Raw genomic sequence first — 22,733 nt, forward strand, 5'->3', positions numbered from 1 at the left:
TTGACAGTGAAGTTCAACTGCCATCATGCTGTCCATTCACCAGGCTTGGTTAGCTCCCTCTGAGGACTTCTCTGGACTTGACTATCACCTAAATAATCTGGAGACATCTGCAAATGTTTCCATTCGCTGCTCAACCCCTTTCTAGATTGTTAATAACTATAAAATATTTTCTGTGCTATTTGTTATAAAGTGTGTAAACCCCCCCCCCCTGCTGTGCTTTTCTCCCTTCACAGGCACCTTGAGAATTTCTGAGCCTGATGGACGCATCGACCACCTCATGGCATCTTTCAACTTCACCCACTCTGACCCTTCAGCATTTATCCTAATGGGCATCCCTGGCCTGGAAGATGCCTATATGTGGATTTCCATCCCTTTCTCTACATTATACATCATCGGTCTTTTGGGAAATTTCATGGTTCTGTTTGTTGTAGGCAAAGAGCAGACCCTGCACAAGCCGATGTACCTGCTGCTTTGCATGCTGGCACTCACAGACATAGGCATATCTACCTCTGTCGTGCCAAAGGCACTGTGTATATTTTGGTTCAATTTGAAAGGAATTACTGTGAGTGGCTGCCTCACCCAGACGTTCTTCCTTCATGCAGTTTCTGTTATGCACTCAGCCGTCCTTGTGACAATAGCCTTCGATCGCTACGTTGCCATATGTAGCCCTCTGAGATATGCCACCATCCTCACCAACGAAAGAATAGCTAAGCTAGGGCTAGTGGCTTTGGTAAGAGCTATTCTCTTTGCTCTGCCCCTGCCCCTGCTCCTGAGCAGGCAGCCATTCTGTGCCAACCGCATTATCCCCCACAACTACTGTGAGCACATGGCTGTGGTGAAGATGTTGTGTGGGGACATCACAGTCAACAGGACGTATGGCTTGGTGATGGCTTTTGTTGTCATTGGGTTAGATCTGATGCTTGTTGCCCTGTCCTATGGTCTGATCATCAGGGCCATCCTCAGAATCTCCTCCAAGAAGGCCCACCCGAAAGCCCTCAACACCTGCACAACACACATATGTGTGATGCTGACGTCTTGTATTCTTTTCCTCTTCTCCACTCTGACACAGAGGTTTGGTCAGGGCATCGCTCCCCACATTCACATTATCTTTGCCGACCTCTTCTTCCTCATTCCCCCCATGCTCAATCCTATCATTTACGGGGTCAAAACCAAAGAGCTTCGTGAGAAAGTGGGCAAATACACTTGCAAAAGGTGATCACCGGGGGCCACTGACTTTAAACCTATGTGACAAAAGGGGGAAAGGATGCCTCCTCATTGATCAAGTGTGCTCTGTCCCAGTTTGTCTGAGCTGAGCATTGTGGAAGTTCACAGTCTGAGAAGTTCCTTTCACCTAATGGCTTATCACTTCATCACCAAACACTGCTCCCTCCTGTAGAGGGCTTTCCCTTCACCCGTCCCCTGGTTTTTGTCATGCAGACAGAAAGCAGAAGCTTTTATCCCATGTCCCCCTTCCCAGCTCTGACTCCGCAGAGCCTTTACCCCGTGTCCCCCATTTTACCCAGTGTTCCCCATTCCCATTTTTCCACCTCCTCCTCCTTCGCAGGCCCAAATATACCTGCAGTGCACACCCCAATCCCACCCCTTACAACTTATGGTCATGTTCTGTTTTGGAAAGTCGTGAATTTGGGGTCTTCATCCAACCCCTTTTATACCCCATCAGAGAGGTAAGGAGAGAGGTTGAGTTCTGACCAAGGCTAGTCTTTCCTTTGGCTTTAGTGTTTTTTATGCCTCCCCCCTCAATCTCCCTTGCCCCTCCTAACGAGTTGTTCGACCTTGGCTTGAGAAAGGAGCCAGGCAGCCTTTCAGCGTATGCTCAGATATTACACTCCCATTACACCCTGTAACATTTTTAGTTCTATCCCTTATCTCTTGCCATTTTACTAACAAACCCATCTGGCCAGGCAGAAGCAACACACACAGGGTCTTTTTGCTTTGTTCACACAAATTAGTATAAGGTATAAGAGTATCAAAAAGTCAAACCCAAAATTCTATCTCTGGCTGACAAGCAAGACTATATAGCAATATCTCCGTTGCTGAGTTCCCTCTCTCTGACCATCCCCTGACCTCTTTCATTGTCACCCTTCAGCCCCCAGCTCCACACATCCTGTCACTCGGCCTTTCCCTAACTCATAGACTACCAGAAGATACTGCAGCTTTCTGATGCAAAGTGGCTTTCCATTAGTCCCTGTGAGAACAGGGTTCTTGATCAGTTTGATGAACAGAAGCCATACTTTCAGATAGCCAAAGAGAAAAGAAAGAAACTCTACAATGATGAACTTCTTTATCACATGTGCGGTGATCCAGTGAGCAAAATTTATCTGATTATTTTACATCCAATCCTTCAGGAAACCTGGAAGATAAACCATATAAAAACTAACAGTAACAAAATAATTCAACACAAAATGTGGACATTGACTACCATCATTGAATGCATTTAGAAATAAATAATATTATATTGTTATTGGGTTTTTTCATTACATACGTTTTGGGCTACTTTGGGGCTATTTTTGATGCCGTCCTTTACCATTTATTGTTTGAAACACCTGCCAACCCTCAACTGGGATACGAGTATCAGTACTGGGGTTTTGATTTTGAATTTGGTTATCATCTCGAAGGTTTGTTGATAATGTGGACGAACTCCTACTGGGGCTTCTAGCTTTTAAAAAAAATCAAACCTGTACTAGGTATCTAAAGAAAGCTTTCATTTGTTATTTGATGTATAGACTTTTAGGTGATTTTTTTAGTGACTTTGGGCTATTAATGCAGTAGGAATCTGGCTACCCCAGCCAGAACCAGAGGGGCCAGAGAAGCAGCCCAGAAGGCAGAGCTGGGCCAGAGGCAGAATGGCAGCCGTGACCCAGAAGAGCCAGAGCTGGGATGGAGGCAGAGCAGCAGCACTGAGGCATAGCTGGGGAGGTGGAACTGGAGCAGACCAGAGCCGGGATCTGGCACAGCACAAACCAGCAGGGAGCCAGGGATGAGCTACAGCAGGGACCTGTTGGGCAACAGCCATTGTAGTGGACACCGGCCATGCTACTAGTAACATGGCAGCCGAGCGTGATGAGCAGCTGGGGAGAGCAAGGTGGGGCCATGGGAAGAAGGCCCAGTGGATGAAGACGTCATGGAGGGCCGTGAAGGTCGAACTCCATTTTGCTATCAGGAACGTGCGTCAAGGCTCCAAGTTTTCTCCCTTTGAACTGCTGTCTGGGAAGCAGTCTTGAGGCTTTTCAGACCTGCTTGGAGAAATATGAAAGAGCAAAGACTCCAGGCAATGAACATAGTACAATACATTCTTCAAATAAGAAATCTCTTCAAGCCTCTGTGGGCATTTTCTAGAAGAATTTTGCTAAATGCACAATGGGTACAGAGAAGGTCTATAATCAAGGGGTCCAGCTACAAGTGTTCAGACTGGGTGATTGGGTGTTATTGTTATTACCAAGTGTTAGGATATAGATATTCAGGCCTGTCTGCAAAGGCCTAGACTTTAAGAATTTAGCTATATATTTATCATTTAGCTAGTTATAGAGGTATAAAAGAAAGAAAGAATCAAAATCACTGTCTGCCGGTGTAAGGGCCTTCTCTTACTGTGACAGTCTGAGGCCCTGTTCTTAGGCTAAGGCCTTTGGCTAAGCAGCAGAGGCAGCCATAAGCTGGGAAGCGACCAGTCACATCCTCACATTCCAAACTAGTCACACTGAAAGAAGGTGCTATTGGGCTGTTAGGATACAATCCTGTCCTGATAATGCCTATCGCCAACAGAGAAAGGGAAGTGCCTAGAAGATGTAAAAGGAAACTTAGTTTGATAGCATCCTGTCTGGCAAGAACTCCCTTATCAATAGCTGGGATGTGAAATCCTCATTTCTGTGTTGTTGTATCACTGTAGTCCCCATTTCCCTATTGTTTGTCTGTATAATCTCTGTCTGGTTCTGTGATTGTTCCTGTCTGCTGTATAATTAATTTTGCTTGGTGTAAACTAATTAAGGTGGTGGGATATAACACAAGTTTTACTATATAGTCTGCAGTCAATCAGGAAGTAAGGGGGGGAATGGGAACAGGGACACAGGTGTAAGGCTCTGTGGTGTCAGAGCTGGGAAGGGGGACACTCAGGAAGGAAACTGGAATCATGCTTGCTGGAAGTTCACCCCAATAAACATCAAATTGTTTGCACCTTTGGACTTTGGGTATTGTTGCTCTCTGTTCATGCGAGAAGGACCAGGGAAGTGAGCGGGTGAAGGAATAAGCCCCTAACACCAAGTTTACTGTTAAAATTACTGGTTCAATGGCAGGGACCATTTGAGATAGTGGGGCATGTAGGCCCCATCGGCTATGAGGTCCGGTAAGCAGATAATAAAAAGGAGACTCTCATAAGAACATAAGAATGGAAACACTGGGTGAGATCAATTGTTCATTTACTCCAGTATCCAGTCTTCTGACAGGGGCCAATGCCAAGTGCTTCAGAGGGAAATAACTAAACAGGGCTATTATTGAGGGATCTAACTCCTGTCATTCAGTCGCATCATCTTGCAGTCAGAGTCCAGGGACACCCAGAACATGGGCTTGCATCTCTGAACATCTTAGCTAACAGCCATTGATTAACCTATCCTCCATGAACTTACCTAGTTCTTTTTTGGACCAGTTATATTTTTGGCCTTAGAATCATAGAAGATTAGGGTTGGAAGAGACCTCAGGAGCTCATCTAGTCCAACCCCCTGATCAAAGCAGGACCAACCCCAACTAAATCATGCCAGCCAGGGCTTTCCGAAGCCAGGCCTTAAAAACCTCTAAGGATGGAGATTCCACCATCTCCCTAGGTAACCCAGTCCAGTGCTTCATCACCCTCCTAGTGAAATAGTTTTTTTCTAATATCCAACCTAGACCTCCCCCACTGCAACTTGAGACCATTGCTTCTTGTTCTGTCATTTTCCATCACTGAGGACAGTTTAGCTCCATCCTCTTTGGAACCCCAATTTAGGTAGTTGAAGGCTGCTATCAAATCTCCTCTCACTCTTCTCTTCTTCAGACCAAATAAGCCCAGTTCCCTCAGCCACTCTTCATAAGTCATGTGACCCAGCCCCCTAATCATTTTTCTTGCCACTGGACTCTCTCCAGTTTGTCCACATCCTTTATGAAGTGGGGGACCCTAAACTGGATGTGATACTCTGTACGTGGGCTCACCAGTGCAACATGCCCTGGCAATGAGTTCCACAGGTTCACTGTGTGTTGTGTGTAGTATTTCCTTTTCTTTGTTTTTAACCTGCTGCCTATTAATTTCCTTGGGTGACCGCTGGTTCTCTTGTTATGTGAAGGAGTAAACAAAGCTTCCGTATTCACTTTCTCCACACCAGTCACAATTTTATAGATCTCTATAATATCCCCTCTTAGTTGTCTCTTTTCCAAGCTGAAAATGTCTCCTCACATGGAAGCTGTTCCATACCCATAATTATTTTGGTTGCCCTTCTCTGCACACTTTCCATTTCAAATAGATCTTTTTTTCACAGAACTGCACACAGTATTCATGGTGTGGTATTTATATACAGGCATTATTATATTTTCTGTGTTCTTATCAGTCCCTTTCCGAATGGTTCTGAACATTCTGTTTACTTTTTTGACTGCTGTGGCACATTGAGTAGATGTTTTCAGAGAACTCTCTACGATGGCTGCAAGATCTCTTTCCTGAGTGGTAACAGCTAATTTAGACCTGTCATAAATATAAAGGGAAGTGTAAACCCCTTTAAAATCCCTCCTGGCCAGAGGAAAAAATCCTCTCACCTGTAAAGGGTTAAGGAGCTAAAGGTAACCTCGCTGGCACCTGACCAAAAAGACCAGTGAGGAGACAAGATACTTTCAAAAGCTGGGAGGAGGGAGAGAAACAAAGGGTCTGTGTCTGTCTGTATGCTGCTTTTGCCGGGGACAGAACAGGAATGGAGTCTTAGAACTTTTAGTAAGTAATCTAGCTAGGAATGTGTTAGATTACGATTTCTTTAAATGGCTGAGAAAAGAACTATGCTGAATAGAATGACTATCCCTGTCTGTGTGTCTTTTTTGTAACTTAAGGTTTTGCCTAGAGGGATTCTCTATGTTTTGAATCTAAATACCCTGTAAGGTATCTACCATCCTGATTTTACAGAGGTGATTCCTTTACTTCTATTAAAAGTCTTCTTGTAAGAAAACTGAATGCTTTTTCATTGTTCTAAGATCCAAGGGTTTGGGTCTATGGTCACCTATGCAAATTGGTTAGGATTTTTACCAAACCTTCCCCAGGAAGTGGGGTGCAAGGTTTGGGAGGATTTTGGGGGGAAAGACATGTCCAAACTACGTTTCCCAGTAAACCCAGTTAAAGTTTGGTTGTGGCAGTGGAAATTCCAAGGGCAAAGGGTAAAATTAATTTGTACCCTGGGGAAGTTTTAACCTAAGCTAGTAAAAGTAAGCTTAGTAGGTTTTCATGCAGGTCCCCACATCTGTACCCTAGAGTTCAGAGTGGGGGAGAAACCTTGACAAGACCCCATCATTTTTTATGTATAGTTGATATTCTGTTTTCTAATGTGCTTTACTGCTATCAGTTGAATATTTTAAAAGCCTAGGAGGGGATCCTCCTCATGACCTCATTGGGACACTGTGCCCCACATACTTCATAGTTGTATTATTATGAAATAATTATGATACATTTTGTGCAAGATATGTTTTGTCAGGTGTCATTGGAAAAGTTATGATTTGCTGAAAAGGATTATCCTATTGATGTGCATGTACCATTTATGTATGTGAAGTTATTAATATTGACTATGTATCTGTATTTCAAATGTAGTTACACCTAAATGACACCCACTAGGCAAAATGCTTCCAGTCTAGACAATGGTTTGTGAAGGGCCTATTCAGGGTAATGGGCCATTAGGGGAAACAAAAAGCGTTTGGAGAAGCTTATCCCCCACCTGGTGAGCCTTCCTGAGATCGCTCCCGACAGCCTATGGATAATCACTGCTATGACTCAGCAGGGCATGCAAAGGAATGTGAACAGACCACATGACACTGAACTCCATTTTGGGTACCTGTAGTGGACTGGGAACTGGTTTTGGGACAAAATATTCCCACTGTATGTTAATTCTATATAAGGTGGGGTGAGACATCATCTAGTGGCCTCCCTCCCCACACAAGAGAACTCCTGGAAACATCTGAAAGTATGGGGGAGGGATGGTAGCCTGAACAAAAGATCCAGACGTAGAAGTGTTTTGATTCCTTTACAGCTGTGTTCTCACCCTGGCAGGGCACACCTACATAAAATACCACCATACTGAAATGGCCGCAGGACAACAGATTAGGGAAATTCCATGGCCGTTGCCTTGTAAAATGTGAGATACCTTGTGAGATGAACTCCAGGTGATTTTGGCCCTGGGAGTGGTGAAGGAATCACACAATGAGTAGAGAAGTCCCATAGTACTAGTTCTGACGAAGGAGAGCACAATTGGTTTCTGCACAGATTTCTGAGATACCAAAACAGTATTGAACTTTGATGCTTACCCGATGCAGAGAGTAGATGAATTACTAGAACAATTGGGAGTTGCCAGACATATATCCACTTTAGACCTCACAAAGAGATACTGGCAAATACTGTTGATGGCAGTATCCTGGGAAAAGAAATCCTTTTCCATGCCCTCTGGCCTGTATTAATTTTGGGTCACATCATTTGGCCTCCACAGGGTGGCAGTTACTTCTCAGAGGCTAATCAACTAGCACTATGCTTCAACGATCAATCAAAAATGGTTTTTGGTCCCATACCCTCTTGGTCCCATAGCTTATGGAATCATTTCCCACACATAGTGCAGATGGCAGTATATTACACACAGAAAAGTAGGCCATCATCAATAGCTAGGCTGTGTAGTAGGAAGAGGCCCTGAAACATAATCCCTTGTAATCGAGGCCTGGTGTGGGGCCTGAGACCTGCGCTAACGAAGTCAAAACTTTGCAGCTTTCAAGCAAAGTTAAGTTGTGAGCAAGGGACAGGCCCGGCTTACAGCATGTGGCAGGAACAGGGCTGATATTGCAGAAACACACGTTCCTAAGCAGTGCTCGGCACAAGAATAAAGATGCAAACAGTTTCCAGAAAGCTGATACCAGAACACCTGGATGCCAAACCCATTCCCCAAAGATAACAGGAAGGCGCTGACCCATCTTAAGGATAAGGTCAGGATAACGGCATAATGGATGGAGATATTTGATGAAACTAACATGTACAAGATAATGGATAGCACCTGGACACGTCAATGGGTGGCACCTCAATACATCAGAGGGTGGCACCCTGATACATCAGGAGTAATACTTAACTTGTTTGCATCTGTGTATAAAGATGTATCTCAGAGGTAATGTCTTTCTCTGAATGTGGGGAGAATAGAAGGTTCTACCTTTCCCTGAGCCGGTCCATTGTTTTGGCATACATGTGTAGTGTACCTGTAACCACTGATGTGGGGCATTAGCACAGTGCCTCATTGGCCATAAAACTGATCAAGTTTCTTCACTGAAAACCGAGTCTGTGGATTTATTGGGCAGTTCAATTGGAGCCTGCTGTATGGGCTATCTGGCCAGAGTCAGTACAGCACAAAGAAAGAACAAACACACACAAACAAACATCTGTCAACAGGCTGAACAGTTTGGAAGACTCAGTTTGTCCTGATAATCTGAGCCCCTGGGATCAGAGAATCATTTCTTCACTCCCGCGGGAGACTCTCAAGCTGAAGTTCTCTATGGTCTGTTTTCTGCTTTTCCTGTTTGCTGTTCATGGAGCCAAGGGAATTGTCTGGGAGTCCTGGCCAACCTGAGAGTCCTCAGGGACTGTTTTGGGGAATCATAAAGGTTGCTGTCCAGCACGGCGAGTGTCAGACATGTGAAACGCATACACTGATTCTCAGGGTCATGGTTTCCTGTCGCTGTAAGGAGATTTCCTCACTGATGCGCGGGATTTCAGTGAGTTGCCTCTTTCTGGGATTAAAGTTAGTGCTGACGGTTCAGAAAAGTTTCCAGGGTTCATGTGAAGAACTATCTGCACAGGAATTCATCAGCAAAGTGACTTGAAATGTCAGAAACATCAAGGGACTTACCTGGTAAAATTGGAACTACCAATATATTGGAAATAGTTAAAAATTCTCAGCAATGAAGAATCCACCAAGACCCTTGGAAAATTGTTCCAATGGTGAATTACTATCACCATTTAAAAAATGTACACTTTATTTCCAGTCAGAATTTCTTGAAGTTCAACTTTCAGCCATTGGATCCTGTTACACCTCTGTATGCTCTGCTGAAAAGCCTATTAATTTATACTAGTTCCCTGTGCAGGTACTTACAGGCTGTTATCAAATCACACCTTAACCATCATTATTAAATTTAGCAGATTAAAGTCTTTGAGTCTGTCGCCTAAATGGAGCTACTATAAGGTGGGTGCATAACTGTCATAAATATAAAGGGAAGGGTAAACCCCTTTGAAATCCCTCCTGGCCAGGGGAAAGCTCCTCTCACCTGTAAAGGGTTAAGAAGCTAAAGGTAACCTCGCTGGCACCTGACCAAAATGACCAATGAGGAGACAAGATACTTTCAAAAGCTGGGAGGAGGGAGACAAACAAAGGGTCTGTGTCTCTCTGTATGCTGCTCTTGCCAGGGACAGAACAGGAATGGAGTCTTAGAACTTTTAGTAAGTAATCTAGCTAGGTATGTGTTAGATTATGGTTTCTTTAAATGGCTGAGAAAAGCATTGTGCTGAATAGAATAACTATTTCTGTCTGTGTATCTTTTTTGTAACTTAAGGTTTTGCCTAGAGGGGTTCTCTATGTTTTTGAATCTAATTACCCTGTAAGATATCTACCATCCTGATTTTACAGGGGGGATTTCTTTATTTCTATTTACTTCTATTTTTTATTAAAAGTCTTCTTGTAAAAAACTGAATGCTTTTTCATTGTTCTCAGATCCAAGGGTTTGGGTCTGTGGTCACCTATGCAAATTGGTGAGGCTTTTTATCCAACATTTCCCAGGAAAGGGGGGGTGCAAGTGTTGGGAGGATTGTTCATTGTTCTTAAGATCCAAGGGTCTGGGTCTGTAGTCACCTAGGCAAATTGGTGAGGCTTTTTACCAAACCTTGTCCAGGAAGTGGGGTGCAAGGTTTTGGGAAGTATTTTGGGGGGAAAGACGCGTCCAAACAGCTCTTCCCCAGTAACCAGTATTAGTTTGGTGGTGGTAGCGGCCATTCCAAGGATAACGGGTGTAATATTTTGTACCTTGGGGAAGTTTTGACCTAAGCTGGTAAAGATAAGCTTAGGAGGTTTTTCATGCAGGTCCCCACATCTGTACCCTAGAGTTCAGAGTGGGGGAGGAACCTTGACATGGTGGCACAGTGGTGGGATTAACCTGAAATCATTTGAGATCCAGTTGAGATTTTTTGAACTAGAAATACAGATTTTAAAAAGGAAAATTTTTTTTTCTTTGGAAAGAAAGTCCAGAAAGCAGCTTTGAAACTGAAAGCAGCTTGGTTTCTCTCTGCTTTGTGGCCAAGCAGAGACAAAAGGGGATTATCTTGTGAATTGCAGGTTTTTTTTTGCCTGGAGGCAGGGTACTTAACTCCTGCAGGGAAATCTTCCAATCCAGAGGTTTTTTTTTCTTTTCTTCCTAAAAGTAAATAGGGGGTGTGTGTTCTACCCATTTGCTTTTTCTTTGGGCTGGGTAAGCAGGTTTCCAAGTAGTTGGAGGTTTTTTGCTTTAATTTGGGCCCAGAGCAGAGACAAGGGAATTGTCTTTTTCTGTAGGCTGACAATCACTATCAGAGAATAGGTATTCTATTGCAGCACAGCAAAATTTTACAGCCAAGTTTTGTTTGTTTATTTCTAAACCTCAGGTGTAAAGTTAGTTAAAAACAGAGAGGTTAGAATGACCAAATCCTCAGCTCAACTACAGCTGGAATTAGCCAAATTTCAGGCTGAGGAAAGACAAAGGGAACATGAAAGACAGATAGAACTCATGCGGCTGGAGAAGGAGGTACAGGAGGCTGCCCACAAGAGGGAAATGGAGGCAAGGAAGCATGTGGAGGAGGAGAAGGAAAAAGAGAGGAAGCATGTGGAGGAGGAGAAGGAAAAAGAGAGGAAGCATGTGGAGGAGGTGGAGAGGATAAAGGCCCAGCAGAATATACCAACAAACCCTAGCAATCCTTCTCCAGGTACCACTTCCCATCCCAGAAAGTTCCCCACCTACAAGGCAGGTGATGATACTGAGGCCTTCTTAGAAAACTTTGAAAGGGCCTGCCTTGGGTACAACATCTCTACTGACCAATACATGGTAGAGCTGAGGCCGCAGCTCAGTGGACCCTTAGCTGAGGTGGCAGCTGAAATGCCTAAAGAACACATGAACAAGTATGAACTGTTTAAATCCAAGGCGAGAGTCAGAATGGGGATAACACCCGAGCAGTCTCGTCGGAGGTTCAGAGCCCTAAGGTGGAAACCAGACATGTCATTTACCCGACATGCCTACCACATTGTGAAACATTGGGATGCCTGGATATCAGGAGCAAGTGTTGAATCTCCAGTAAATTTGCCCTTCCTAATGCAAATGGAACAATTCTTAGAGGGTGTTCCAGAGGAAATAGAAAGATACATCCTAGACGGGAAGCCCAAAACTGTAATCGAGGCAGGAGAGATTGGAGCCAGATGGGTGGAGGTGGCAGAGAAGAAGAAAACTGGTCGCAGTTGGAGTGGAGACCAGAAGGGACCACCCCAGACCACACCCTATTACCGGGGGCCGCCCAAAGCCCCACCTACCTCCCAAAGAACCCTCCAGACCCCTTATCGTCCCACCACCCCGTTCTCCAGCAACCCTCCTCGCCCCAGTGACCCGTCAGCTGGACGATGTTTTAAGTGTAACGAGCTGGGGCATGTAAAGGCCAACTGCCCCAAGAACCCCAACAGATTACAGTTCATTGCACCGGAATCACACCAGAGGTCCACAGGCCCAGATACCTCCCAGATACCCTTGGAGCGGAGGGAAACTGTGAGTGTGGGCGGGAAGAAGGTCACCGCGTGGAGGGACACCGGAGCACAAGTGTCAGCTATCCATGCTTCCTTAGTGGACCCCAATTTAATCAACCCAGAGATCCAAGTGACGATTCAACCCTTCAAGTCCAACTCTTTCAATTTGCCTACAGCCAAGTTGCCTGTCCAGTACAAGGGCTGGTCAGGAATGTGGACTTTTGCAGTCTATGATGATTATCCCATCCCCATGCTGTTGGGGGAAGACTTGGCCAATCATGTGAAGCAGGCCAAGAGGGTGGGAATGGTCACCCGCAGCCAGGCTAAACAAGCCGTGAGGCCTAGCTCTGTTCCAGAAACTTCTATCAGGACCCAGTCAGAGGTGATGGACCTGGACCCCAGGCCAATGTCTGCAACAGCAGTAGTGGATCCAGTCCCAGAGACCCAGACGGAACCAGTCCCAGAACCGGAACCAGCCGAACAACCAACACCAGACCCCGTGTCAGCACTGAATCCAGTACTTGCAACCTCAACAACAGAGGGCCCCACCGAACCTGAACTGGCAGCAGCCGATAACCCGACCCAAGAGGCTCAGCCGGAGCCTGAATCCCAACATAGTGCACCAGCGGAGAGCGGTTCACAGTCAACAGAAACAGCTCCAACCCCTATATCGCTTCCAGAGGGACCAAGCCTAGGTCCACAATCCCATGAGGAACTGATGTCTCCAGCATCAAGGGAACAGTTCCAGACCGAACAGGAAGCAGATGAAAGCCTCCAGAGAGCTTGGACGGCGGCACGGAGCAACCCACCGCCTCTCAGCTCTTCTAATCGATCCAGGTTTGTTGTAGAAAGAGGACTTTTATACAAGGAAACTCTTTCTGGTGGACACCAGGAAGACTGGCATCCTCAGAGACAGTTGGTAGTTCCAACTAAATACTGGGCCAAGCTCTTGAGCTTAGCCCATGATCACCCTAGTGGCCATGCTGGGGTGAACAGGACCAAAGACCGTTTGGGGGGGTCATTCCACTGGGAGGGAATGGGCAAGGATGTTTCTACCTATGTCCAGTCTTGTGAGGTGTGCCAAAGAGTGGGAAAACCCCAAGACCAGGTCAAAGCCCCTCTACAGCCACTCCCCATCATTGAAGTTCCATTTCAGCGAGTAGCTGTGGATATTCTGGGCCCTTTTCCGAAAAAGACACCCAGAGGAAAGCAGTACATACTGACTTTCATGGATTTTGCCACCCGATGGCCGGAAGCAGTAGCTCTGAGCAACACCAGGGCTATAAGTGTGTGCCAGGCACTAGCAGACATTTTTGCCAGGGTAGGTTGGCCCTCCGACATCCTCACCGATGCAGGGACTAATTTCCTGGCAGGAACTATGAAAAACCTTTGGGAAGCTCATGGGGTAAATCACTTGGTTGCCACTCCTTACCACCATCAAACAAATGGCATGGTGGAGAAGTTTAATGGAACTTTGGGGGCCATGATACGTAAATTTGTAAATGAGCACTCCAATGATTGGGGCCTAGTGTTGCAGCAGTTGCTCTTTGCCTACAGAGCTGTACCACATCCCAGTTTAGGGTTTTCCCCATTTGAACTTGTATATGGCTGTGAGGTTAAGGGGCCATTGCAGTTGGTGAAGCAGCAATGGGAGGGATTTACACCTTCTCCAGGAACTAACATTCTGGACTTCGTAACCAACCTACAAAACACCCTCCGAACCTCTTTAGCCCTTGCTAGAGAAAACTTACAGGATGCTCAAAAAGAGCAAAAAGCCTGGTATGATAAGCATGCCAGAGAGCGTTCCTTCAAAGTAGGAGACCAGGTCATGGTCTTAAAGGCGCTCCAGGCCCATAAAATGGAAGCATCGTGGGAAGGGCCATTCATGGTCCAGGAGCGCCTGGGAGCTGTTAATTATCTCATAGCATTCCCCACCTCCAACCGAAAGCCTAAGGTGTACCATATTAATTCTCTAAAGCCCTTTTATTCCAGAGAATTAAAGGTTTGTCAGTTTACAGCCCAGGGAGGAGACGACGCTGAGTGGCCTGAAGGTGTTTACTATGAAGGGAAATGTGCTGGTGGTGTGGAAGAGGTGAACCTCTCCATGACCCTTGGGCGTATGCAGCGACAGCAGATCCAGGAGCTGTGCACTAGCTACGCGCCAACATTCTCAGCCACCCCAGGACTGACTGAACGGGCATACCACTCCATTGACACAGGTAATGCTCACCCAATTAGGGTCGAACCTTACCGGGTGTCTCCTCAAGCTAAAACTGCTATAGAACGGGAGATCCAGGATATGTTACAGATGGGGGTAATCCGCCCCTCTGAAAGTGCATGGGCATCTCCAGTGGTTCTAGTTCCCAAACCAGATGGGGAAATACGTTTTTGTGTGGACTACCGTAAGCTAAATGCTGTAACTCGCCCAGACAACTATCCAATGCCACGCACAGATGAACTATTAGAGAAACTGGGACGGGCCCAGTTCATCTCTACCTTGGACTTAACCAAGGGGTACTGGCAGGTACCGCTAGATGAATCTGCCAAGGAAAGGTCAGCCTTCATCACACATCTCGGGCTGTATGAATTTAATGTACTCCCTTTCGGGCTGCGAAATGCACCCGCCACTTTCCAAAGACTTGTAGATGGTCTCCTAGCGGGATTAGGAGAATATGCAGTCGCCTACCTTGACGACGTGGCCATATTTTCGGATTCCTGGGCAGACCACCTGGAACATCTACAAAAAGTCCTTGAGCGCATAAGGGAGGCAGGACTAACTGTTAAGGCTAAGAAGTGTCAAATAGGCCTAAACAGAGTGACTTACCTTGGACACCAGGTGGGTCAAGGAACTATCAGCCCCCTACAGGCCAAAGTGGATGCTATCCAAAAGTGGCCTGTCCCAAAGTCAAAGAAACAGGTTCAATCCTTCTTAGGCTTGGCCGGTTATTACAGACGCTTTGTACCGCACTACAGCCAAATCGCTGCCCCACTGACAGACCTAACCAAAAAGAAACAGCCAAATGCTGTTCAGTGGACCGGAAAGTGTCAGAAGGCCTTTAACAAGCTTAAAGCGACACTCATGTCTGACCCTGTACTAAGGGCCCCAGACTTTGACAAACCGTTCCTAGTAACCACAGATGCGTCCGAGCATGGTGTGGGAGCAGTTTTAATGCAGAAAGGACCTGATCAAGAATTCCACCCTGTAGTGTTTCTCAGCAAAAAACTGTCTGAGAGGGAAAGCAACTGGTCAGTCACTGAAAAAGAATGTTACGCCATTGTCTACGCTCTGGAAAAGCTACGCCCATATGTTTGGGGACGGCGTTTCCACCTGCAAACCGACCATGCTGCACTGAAGTGGCTTCACACCGTCAAAGAAACTAACAAAAAACTTCTTCGGTGGAGTTTAGCTCTCCAAGATTTTGATTTCGACATCCAACACATCTCAGGAGCTTCTAACAAAGTGGCTGATGCACTCTCCCGTGAAAGTTTCCCAGAGCCAACTGGTTAAAATCGTCCTTGAGATGTGGAAAATATTGTTAGTCTTTATGTACTTGGTAGTATATTTAGAGATGCATGTGTCTTATTAACTCTGTTTTTCCTAGAGCTCCAGGAAGAAATCCCAGCCAGTGTTTCACCCTAGCTGAGATTTGGGGGGCGTGTCATAAATATAAAGGGAAGGGTAAACCCCTTTGAAATCCCTCCTGGCCAGGGGAAAGCTCCTCTCACCTGTAAAGGGTTAAGAAGCTAAAGGTAACCTCGCTGGCACCTGACCAAAATGACCAATGAGGAGACAAGATACTTTCAAAAGCTGGGAGGAGGGAGACAAACAAAGGGTCTGTGTCTCTCTGTATGCTGCTCTTGCCAGGGACAGAACAGGAATGGAGTCTTAGAACTTTTAGTAAGTAATCTAGCTAGGTATGTGTTAGATTATGGTTTCTTTAAATGGCTGAGAAAAGCATTGTGCTGAATAGAATAACTATTTCTGTCTGTGTATCTTTTTTGTAACTTAAGGTTTTGCCTAGAGGGGTTCTCTATGTTTTTGAATCTAATTACCCTCTAAGGTATCTACCATCCTGATGTTACAGGGGGGATTTATTTACTTCTATTTACTTCTATCTCTATTAAAAGTCTTCTTGTAAGAAAACTGAATGCTTTTTCATTGTTCTCAGATCCAAGGGTTTGGGTCTGTGGTCACCTATGCAAATTGGTGAGGCTTTTTATCCAACATTTCCCAGGAAAGGGGGGGTGCAAGTGTTGGGAGGATTGTTCATTGTTCTTAAGATCCAAGGGTCTGGGTCTGTAGTCACCTAGGCAAATTGGTGAGGCTTTTTACCAAACCTTGTCCAGGAAGTGGGGTGCAAGGTTTTGGGAAGTATTTTGGGGGGAAAGACGCGTCCAAACAGCTCTTCCCCAGTAACCAGTATTAGTTTGGTGGTGGTAGCGGCCATTCCAAGGATAACGGGTGTAATATTTTGTACCTTGGGGAAGTTTTGACCTAAGCTGGTAAAGATAAGCTTAGGAGGTTTTTCCTGCAGGTCCCCACATCTGTACCCTAGAGTTCAGAGTGGGGGAGGAACCTTGACAATAACTGTTTGGAAAATCATTCCCAGAGAGTAGTTTCAGTGGTTCACAGTCATGCTGGAAGGGAATAAGGAGTGGGGTCCCACAGGGATCAGTTTGTGGTCTGGTTCTGCTCAATATCTTCATCAATGATTTAGATAATGGCATAGAGAGTACACTTATAAAGTTTGCAGATGATACCAAGTTGGGAAGGGTTGCAAGTGCATTGGAAGATAGGATTAAAATTCAAAATGATCTGGACCAACTGGAGAAATGGTCTGAAGTCAATACAATGAAATTCAATAAGGACAAATGCAAAGTACCCACTTAGGAAAGAACAATCTGTTGTACACGTACAAAATGGGAAATGACTGCCTAGGAAGGAATACTGTGGAAAAGGATCTGGGGGTCATAATAAAAAGAAAAGGAGTACTTGTGGCACCTTGGAGACTAACAAATTTATTTGACCATAAGCTTTTGTGAGCTACCGATCACTTCATCAGATGCATTCACAAGCTAAATATGAGTGAACAGTGTAACACTGTTGCAAAAGAAGCAAACAACTTTCTGGGATGTATTAGCAGGAGTATTGTAAGCAAGCCACAAGAAGTAATTCTTCCGCTCTACTCTGCACTTATTAGTTCTCAACTGGAGTATTGTGTTCAGTTCTGGGTGCCACATTTCAGGAAAGATGTGGACAAAATGGAGAAAGTCCACAGAAGAGCAACAAAAATGGTTAAAGGTCTAGAAAACATGACCTATGAGGGAAGATTGAAAAAATTGGGTTTGTTTAGTCTGGAGAAGAGAAGACTGAGAGGGGACATAAAAGGTTGTTACAAGGAGGAGGGAGAAAAAAATTTCTTCTTAACCTTTGAGGATAGGACAAGAAGAAATGGGCTTAAATTGCAGCAGGGGCGGTTTAGGTTGGAAATGAGGAAAAAATTCCAAACTATCAGAGTGGTTAAGCACTGGATAAATTGCCTAGGGAGGTGGTGGAATCTCCATCACTGGGGATTTTTAAGAGCATGTTGGACACCTGTCAGGGATGGTCTAGATAATATTTAGTCCTGCCTTTAGCGCAGGGGACAGGAGTAGATGATCTCTTGAGGTCCCTTCCAGTTTTATGATTCTATGATCACTATAAGGCAGGTTTTCTAATCTTTTACTAATTCTTGTGACTCTTCTCTGACCCCTCTTCAGTGTATCAACATTCACCTTTAATCATGGAGACCAGAACTGGACAGAGGATTTCTGCAGCAGTCGCACCACTGCCAAATACAGAGGTAAAATAACTTCTCTATCTCTCCTTGAGATTCCCCTGGTTATCATCCCAGGATCACATTGCCTCTTTCAGACACCTGGTTACACTGGGAGCTCATGTTTAACTAATTATGCCTTCACACCCTCTAATTTGTTCAGTTATTGTGCTTTCCACAATATTCTCCCGTTGCATAAGCATCACCTACATTCTTTGTTCCTAGATGTAGATCTCTACATAGCTATGTTAGAACACATATTGTTTGCTTCCACCCACTTTACCAACCAATCCAGATTGATCTGAACCAGTGACCTGTCCTCTTCATTATTTATGATCCCCCAATTTTTGTCATCTGCAAACTTCATCGATATTCAGGTATGAGCAGGACTAGCTGGTTGCTGACACTTGTCAGCAACAGGGCTGAGTTGCTGACACTTGTTTCTGCTTACACTTGTTAGTTAACACCTATAACTTATGTCTCCGAGAAGTCTGGGTGCTTGCAAGAAAGTGTCTCACCAAACGAAACAAGCGAAGTAACAGCGGTGCAGGCCTGTAGCCCTAAATACAAGACCCTGTGACCTTCATGCCCATTCTGTTGAGCACAAAGTCATAGCCTAGCATGATAATTTGTGTTTCCATGGGGGAAACCTGGCTCCTTTTGAACATAGGAATTGCATCATGGATCAGATCTATGGTCCATCTAGTCCAGTGTCCTCTCTCTCAGGTGCTGCAGAAGAAGGTGTAAGAAACCCAGCAGTGGGTGGATGCAGGGGATGACCTGACGATCATGAGGGTGTCACCCTAATGCTTAACAGCTAGAGATTTTCTTGTGCCTTGAAATCCGTGGGTATATAGCAGGGGTGGCCAACATGAGCCTGAGAAGGAGCCCAAATTTACCAATGTACATTGCCAAAGAGCCACAATAATATGTCAGCAGCTCCCCCAACAGCTCCCCCATCCTGCTCCCAGTGCCTTCTGGACACTGGCAGCCCTGCCAATGAGTGCCTCCCTCTCCCTTCTGATCAGCTGTTTTGTGGTGTGCAGGAGGCTCTGGGGGGGGGGGAGGAGGAGCGTGGGCACGGCAGGCTCAGGGGAGGGGGCAGGAAGGGGTGGAGTGGGGGCAGAGCCTGTGGCAGAGCCAGGGGGTGAGCAGTGAGCACCCCCTGGCACATTGGAAAGTTGGTGCCTGTAGCTCCAGCCCGGAGTTGGTGCCTAAACAAGGAGCCGCATCTTAACTTCTGAAAAACCTCATGTGGCTTTGAAGCCACAGGTTGGCCACCCCTGGTGTATAGGTTTTCTAAAATATTTATTTAGCTGTAACTGTTGTGTCAAGGTTCCTTCCCCACTCTGAACTCTAGGGTACAGATGTGGGGACCTGCATGAAAGACCCCCTAAGCTTATTCTTACCAGCTTAGGTTAAAACTTCCCCAAGGCACAGATTTCTTTCTTGCCTTGGGAACCAGCTTAGGTTAAAAACCTGATACTCTGCCACCACCAAGTGATTTAGACACAGAACAGGGAAAGGACCACCTGGAGATGTCTTCTCCCACAATATCCCGCCAAGCCCTACACCCCCTTTCCTGGGGAAGGCTTGATGATAATATCCTCACCAATTGGTAGAGGTGAACACAGACCCAAACCCTTGGATCTTAAGAACAATGAAAAATCAATTAGGTTCGTAAAAGCAGAATTTTATTTAAAGGAAAGGTAAAAGAATCACCTCTGTAAAATCAGGATGGTAAATACCTTACAGGGTAATCAGATTCAAAACATAGAGAATCCCTCTAGGCTAAATCTTAAGTTACAAAAAGACACAAAAACAGGAATACCCATTCCCTCCAGCACAGCAAATTTCACAAGCCAAAAAAACCAAAAGGAAATAGAATGCATTTTCTAGCTAGATTACTTACTAACTTTACAGCAGTTGGAAGGCTTGCATCCTTGATCTGTTCCCGGCAAAGGTATCACACAGACAGACAAAACTCTTTGTCCCTGCCCTCCAGATTTGAAAATATCTTGTCCCCTCGTTGGTCATTTTGGGACAGGTGCCAGTGAGGTTACCTTAGCTTCTTAACCCTTTACAGGTGAAAGGATTTTGCCTCTGGCCAGGAGGGATTTTATAGCACTGTATACAAAAGGGTGGTTACCCTTCACTTTATATTTATGACACGTTGTAACTGGATGGTTTCACTATTCATATAAATGTCCAAACATTTCCTGATTCTTACTTAACTCATGGCCTCAACTACCTCTTGTGGCAAAAAGTTCCTCAGTCTAATTAGGTAATGAGTGAAGAAAGCTTTCTTTTTTATCAGTTTTGAATTGCCACATTTCAGTTTAATTGAATGTCCTCTTGATCTAGTTTTATGAGACAGGGAGAACACATTCTGAATCTACTTTCTACAAGTCACTATTTTATAGACATTTCTCATATCCCCTCTTATTCATCTCCTTTGTAAGGAAATAATCCCAATCTTTTCAACCTCTCTCTGTATGACAGTTTCCCTGGACCCTTGATCATTCCCATTGCCCTTGCCTGAGCTCCTCTCATTCTGCAATATCCTGTGTGAGAAGGGTACCCAATACTACAGAGAGGAGTCCACAGGGGGGTGATACATTTACTGACTGATCTCATGGAATTGTATTTTCTGTATGATTTCCCATCCCAGTCATCCTGGATCCAAACAATTTTGCTTATTTTCCCTCAAAGCTTGCACTTTGAGCAGGGTTTCACACAGCTGTGTACCATGACATCCAGGTCCCTGTCCTGACTTCACACAGTTAAATAGGAATCTTGTTAAGTGTTTGAGGAGTTGAAGTTTTTCCCTTCAATGGGCATATATGTTGCAGTTATTGAAATCCAAGTTCAGCTGCTATGATGCCACCCATTCACCTGGCTTGGTTAGCTCCCTTTGAGGTCTTCTCTGGACTTGACTATGACCTAAATAAGGTGGTGCAATCTGTAAATGTTGCCACTTCACTTCTCACCCCCTTTCTAGATTGTTAATAACTATAAAATATTTACTGTACTATTTGTTATAAAGTGTGTAACCCCCCTTGCTGTGCTTTTCTCCCTTCACAAGCACCTTGAGAATTTCTGAGCCTGATGGACGCATTGATCACCTCATGGCAGATTTCAACTTGACCCCCTCTGACCCTTCATCATTTATCCTAACGGGCATCCCTGGCCTGGAAGCTGCCTGAAGGGTTCATGTAGCGTTCATGCACCTGGAAACGGTCAGGGCACACCCTGACTGTTGTGTAGGAGCAATGCACACATTGCTCTGTTCTGTCCAAGGACATGGACCATGAAAACATGGACCATCTGGGAAGTCAAAATAAGGACATCAGCCATGGGAAGCTTCCTTGGCCGAAGCTCAAGGCCTGAAAATAAAGATTGTAGTAGATAGAGGCTAGTAAATAGGAATATTAATCAAAGTCATATTATTTCCTTTGTTGATGCCTTTTGCGGTCGGTTGGGGTATGTGATGCGCAGGGGGAAGAGAAATAAAAGAGGTGGAAAAGCTGACAGGGGTGATCCCATCAGCAGACCAGCCCGCTTGCTTGCCTAAAGCCGTGTCCTGTCTTGTATTGAACCTCCACAGCTGCCCATGTCTGGATTTCAGTCCCTTTCTCTACGTTCTACTTTATCAGCCTGTTGGGAAATTTCATGGTTCTGTTTGTTGTAGGCAAAGAGCAGACCCTGCACAAGCCGATGTACCTGCTGCTCTGCATGCTGGCACTCACAGACATCAGCATGTGTACCTCCATTGTGTCGAAGGCACTGTGTATATTTTGGTTCAATTTGGAAATTATTACTGTGGGTGGCTGCCTCACCCAGATGTTCTTCTTTTATGCAGGTACTGTGATGCACTCAGCCATCCTTGTGACAATGGCCTTTGATCGCTATGTTGCCATATGTAACCCTCTGAGATACGCCACCGTCCTCACCAACGCACGAATAGCTAAGCTCGGGCTAGTGGGGTTAATAAGAGCTGTTCTCTTTGCTCTGCCTCTGCCCCTGCTCCTGAGCAGGCTCCCATTCTGTGCCAACCACATTATCGCCCACATGTACTGCGAGCACATGGCTGTGGCAAAGATGTCATGTGGGGACATCACAGTGAACAGGGTGTACGGCTTGGTGATACCATTTGTAGTCAATGGGTTAGATTTGATGCTCATTACCCTCTCCTATGGTCTGATCATCAGAGCTGTCCTCAGAATCTTCTCCAAGAAAGCCCACCAGAAAGCCCTCAACACCTGTACAGCACACATCTGTGTGATGATGATGTCTTATACTCCCTTCTTTTTCTCTTCTGTGACACACTGGTTTGGTCAGGGCATCGTTCCCCACATTCACATCATCATGGCTAACCTCTATTTCCTCCTCCCCACCACACTCAACACCATCATTTATGGGGCCAAAACCAAAGAGCTTCGCGAGAAAGTGGGCAAATACACCTCTAGAATATGCTCGCTTGGAGGCCACTGACTTTAAACCTGTGTGATGAGAGGGGGAAAGGATACTTCCTCGTCAATCAAGGGCACTCTATCCCAGTTTGTCTGAGCTTATCATTGTAGAAGTTCAGAGTCTGAGAAGCACCTCATACCTAACATCTTATCACTCCATCACCAAGGACTGCTCTCTCCGTTTCTGAGTTCCCTCTTTCTGACCATCACCCGATCTCTTTCAGCGTCACCTATCCTCCCCCACCTCCGCACACCCTATCACTCGGACTTTCAGTGACATCCAGACCACTAGAGGATACTGCATCTTTCTGATGCAAAGTGGCTTTCCATTAGACCCTGTGTGAACAGACTTCTTGATCAGTTTGACAAGCTACACTTTCTGATAGACAAAGAAAGCAATTACAATACTGAACTTCTTTATCATATGTACAATG

At 45.3% G+C, this 22,733-nt stretch overlaps 2 protein-coding genes across 2 annotated transcripts; both read left to right on the forward strand.

The window, feature by feature from the left end:
* The first annotated feature begins 277 nt into the window (after positions 1-277).
* Positions 278-1,216, forward strand: LOC125625995 (olfactory receptor 52P1-like). Its single transcript, XM_048828698.2, has one exon. The coding sequence runs from the start codon at positions 278-280 to the stop codon at positions 1,214-1,216; it is 939 nt and encodes a 312-aa protein (XP_048684655.2).
* Positions 1,217-20,955: 19,739 nt separating this feature from the next.
* On the forward strand, positions 20,956-22,321 carry LOC142073032 (olfactory receptor 52N4-like). The gene is made up of 2 exons (XM_075131836.1): positions 20,956-21,023; positions 21,433-22,321. Exons 1-2 carry the CDS (start codon positions 20,956-20,958, stop codon positions 22,319-22,321), a joined length of 957 nt encoding a protein of 318 aa, XP_074987937.1.
* Positions 22,322-22,733: the final 412 nt, after the last annotated feature.

This window comes from Caretta caretta, chromosome 1, assembly GCF_965140235.1.
Source record: "Caretta caretta isolate rCarCar2 chromosome 1, rCarCar1.hap1, whole genome shotgun sequence".
Classification (NCBI taxonomy): domain Eukaryota; kingdom Metazoa; phylum Chordata; order Testudines; family Cheloniidae; genus Caretta; species Caretta caretta.

Bases quoted from the DNA above. Each gene is read 5' to 3' on its own strand.
- LOC125625995 (XM_048828698.2), top strand. From the start codon at position 278: ATGGCATCTTTCAACTTCACCCACTCTGACCCTTCAGCATTTATCCTA.
- LOC142073032 (XM_075131836.1), top strand. From the start codon at position 20,956: ATGGCAGATTTCAACTTGACCCCCTCTGACCCTTCATCATTTATCCTA. The intron at 21,024-21,432 runs AGCTGCCTGAAG...TTGAACCTCCAC, and splicing joins ACGGGCATCCCTGGCCTGGA to AGCTGCCCATGTCTGGATTT.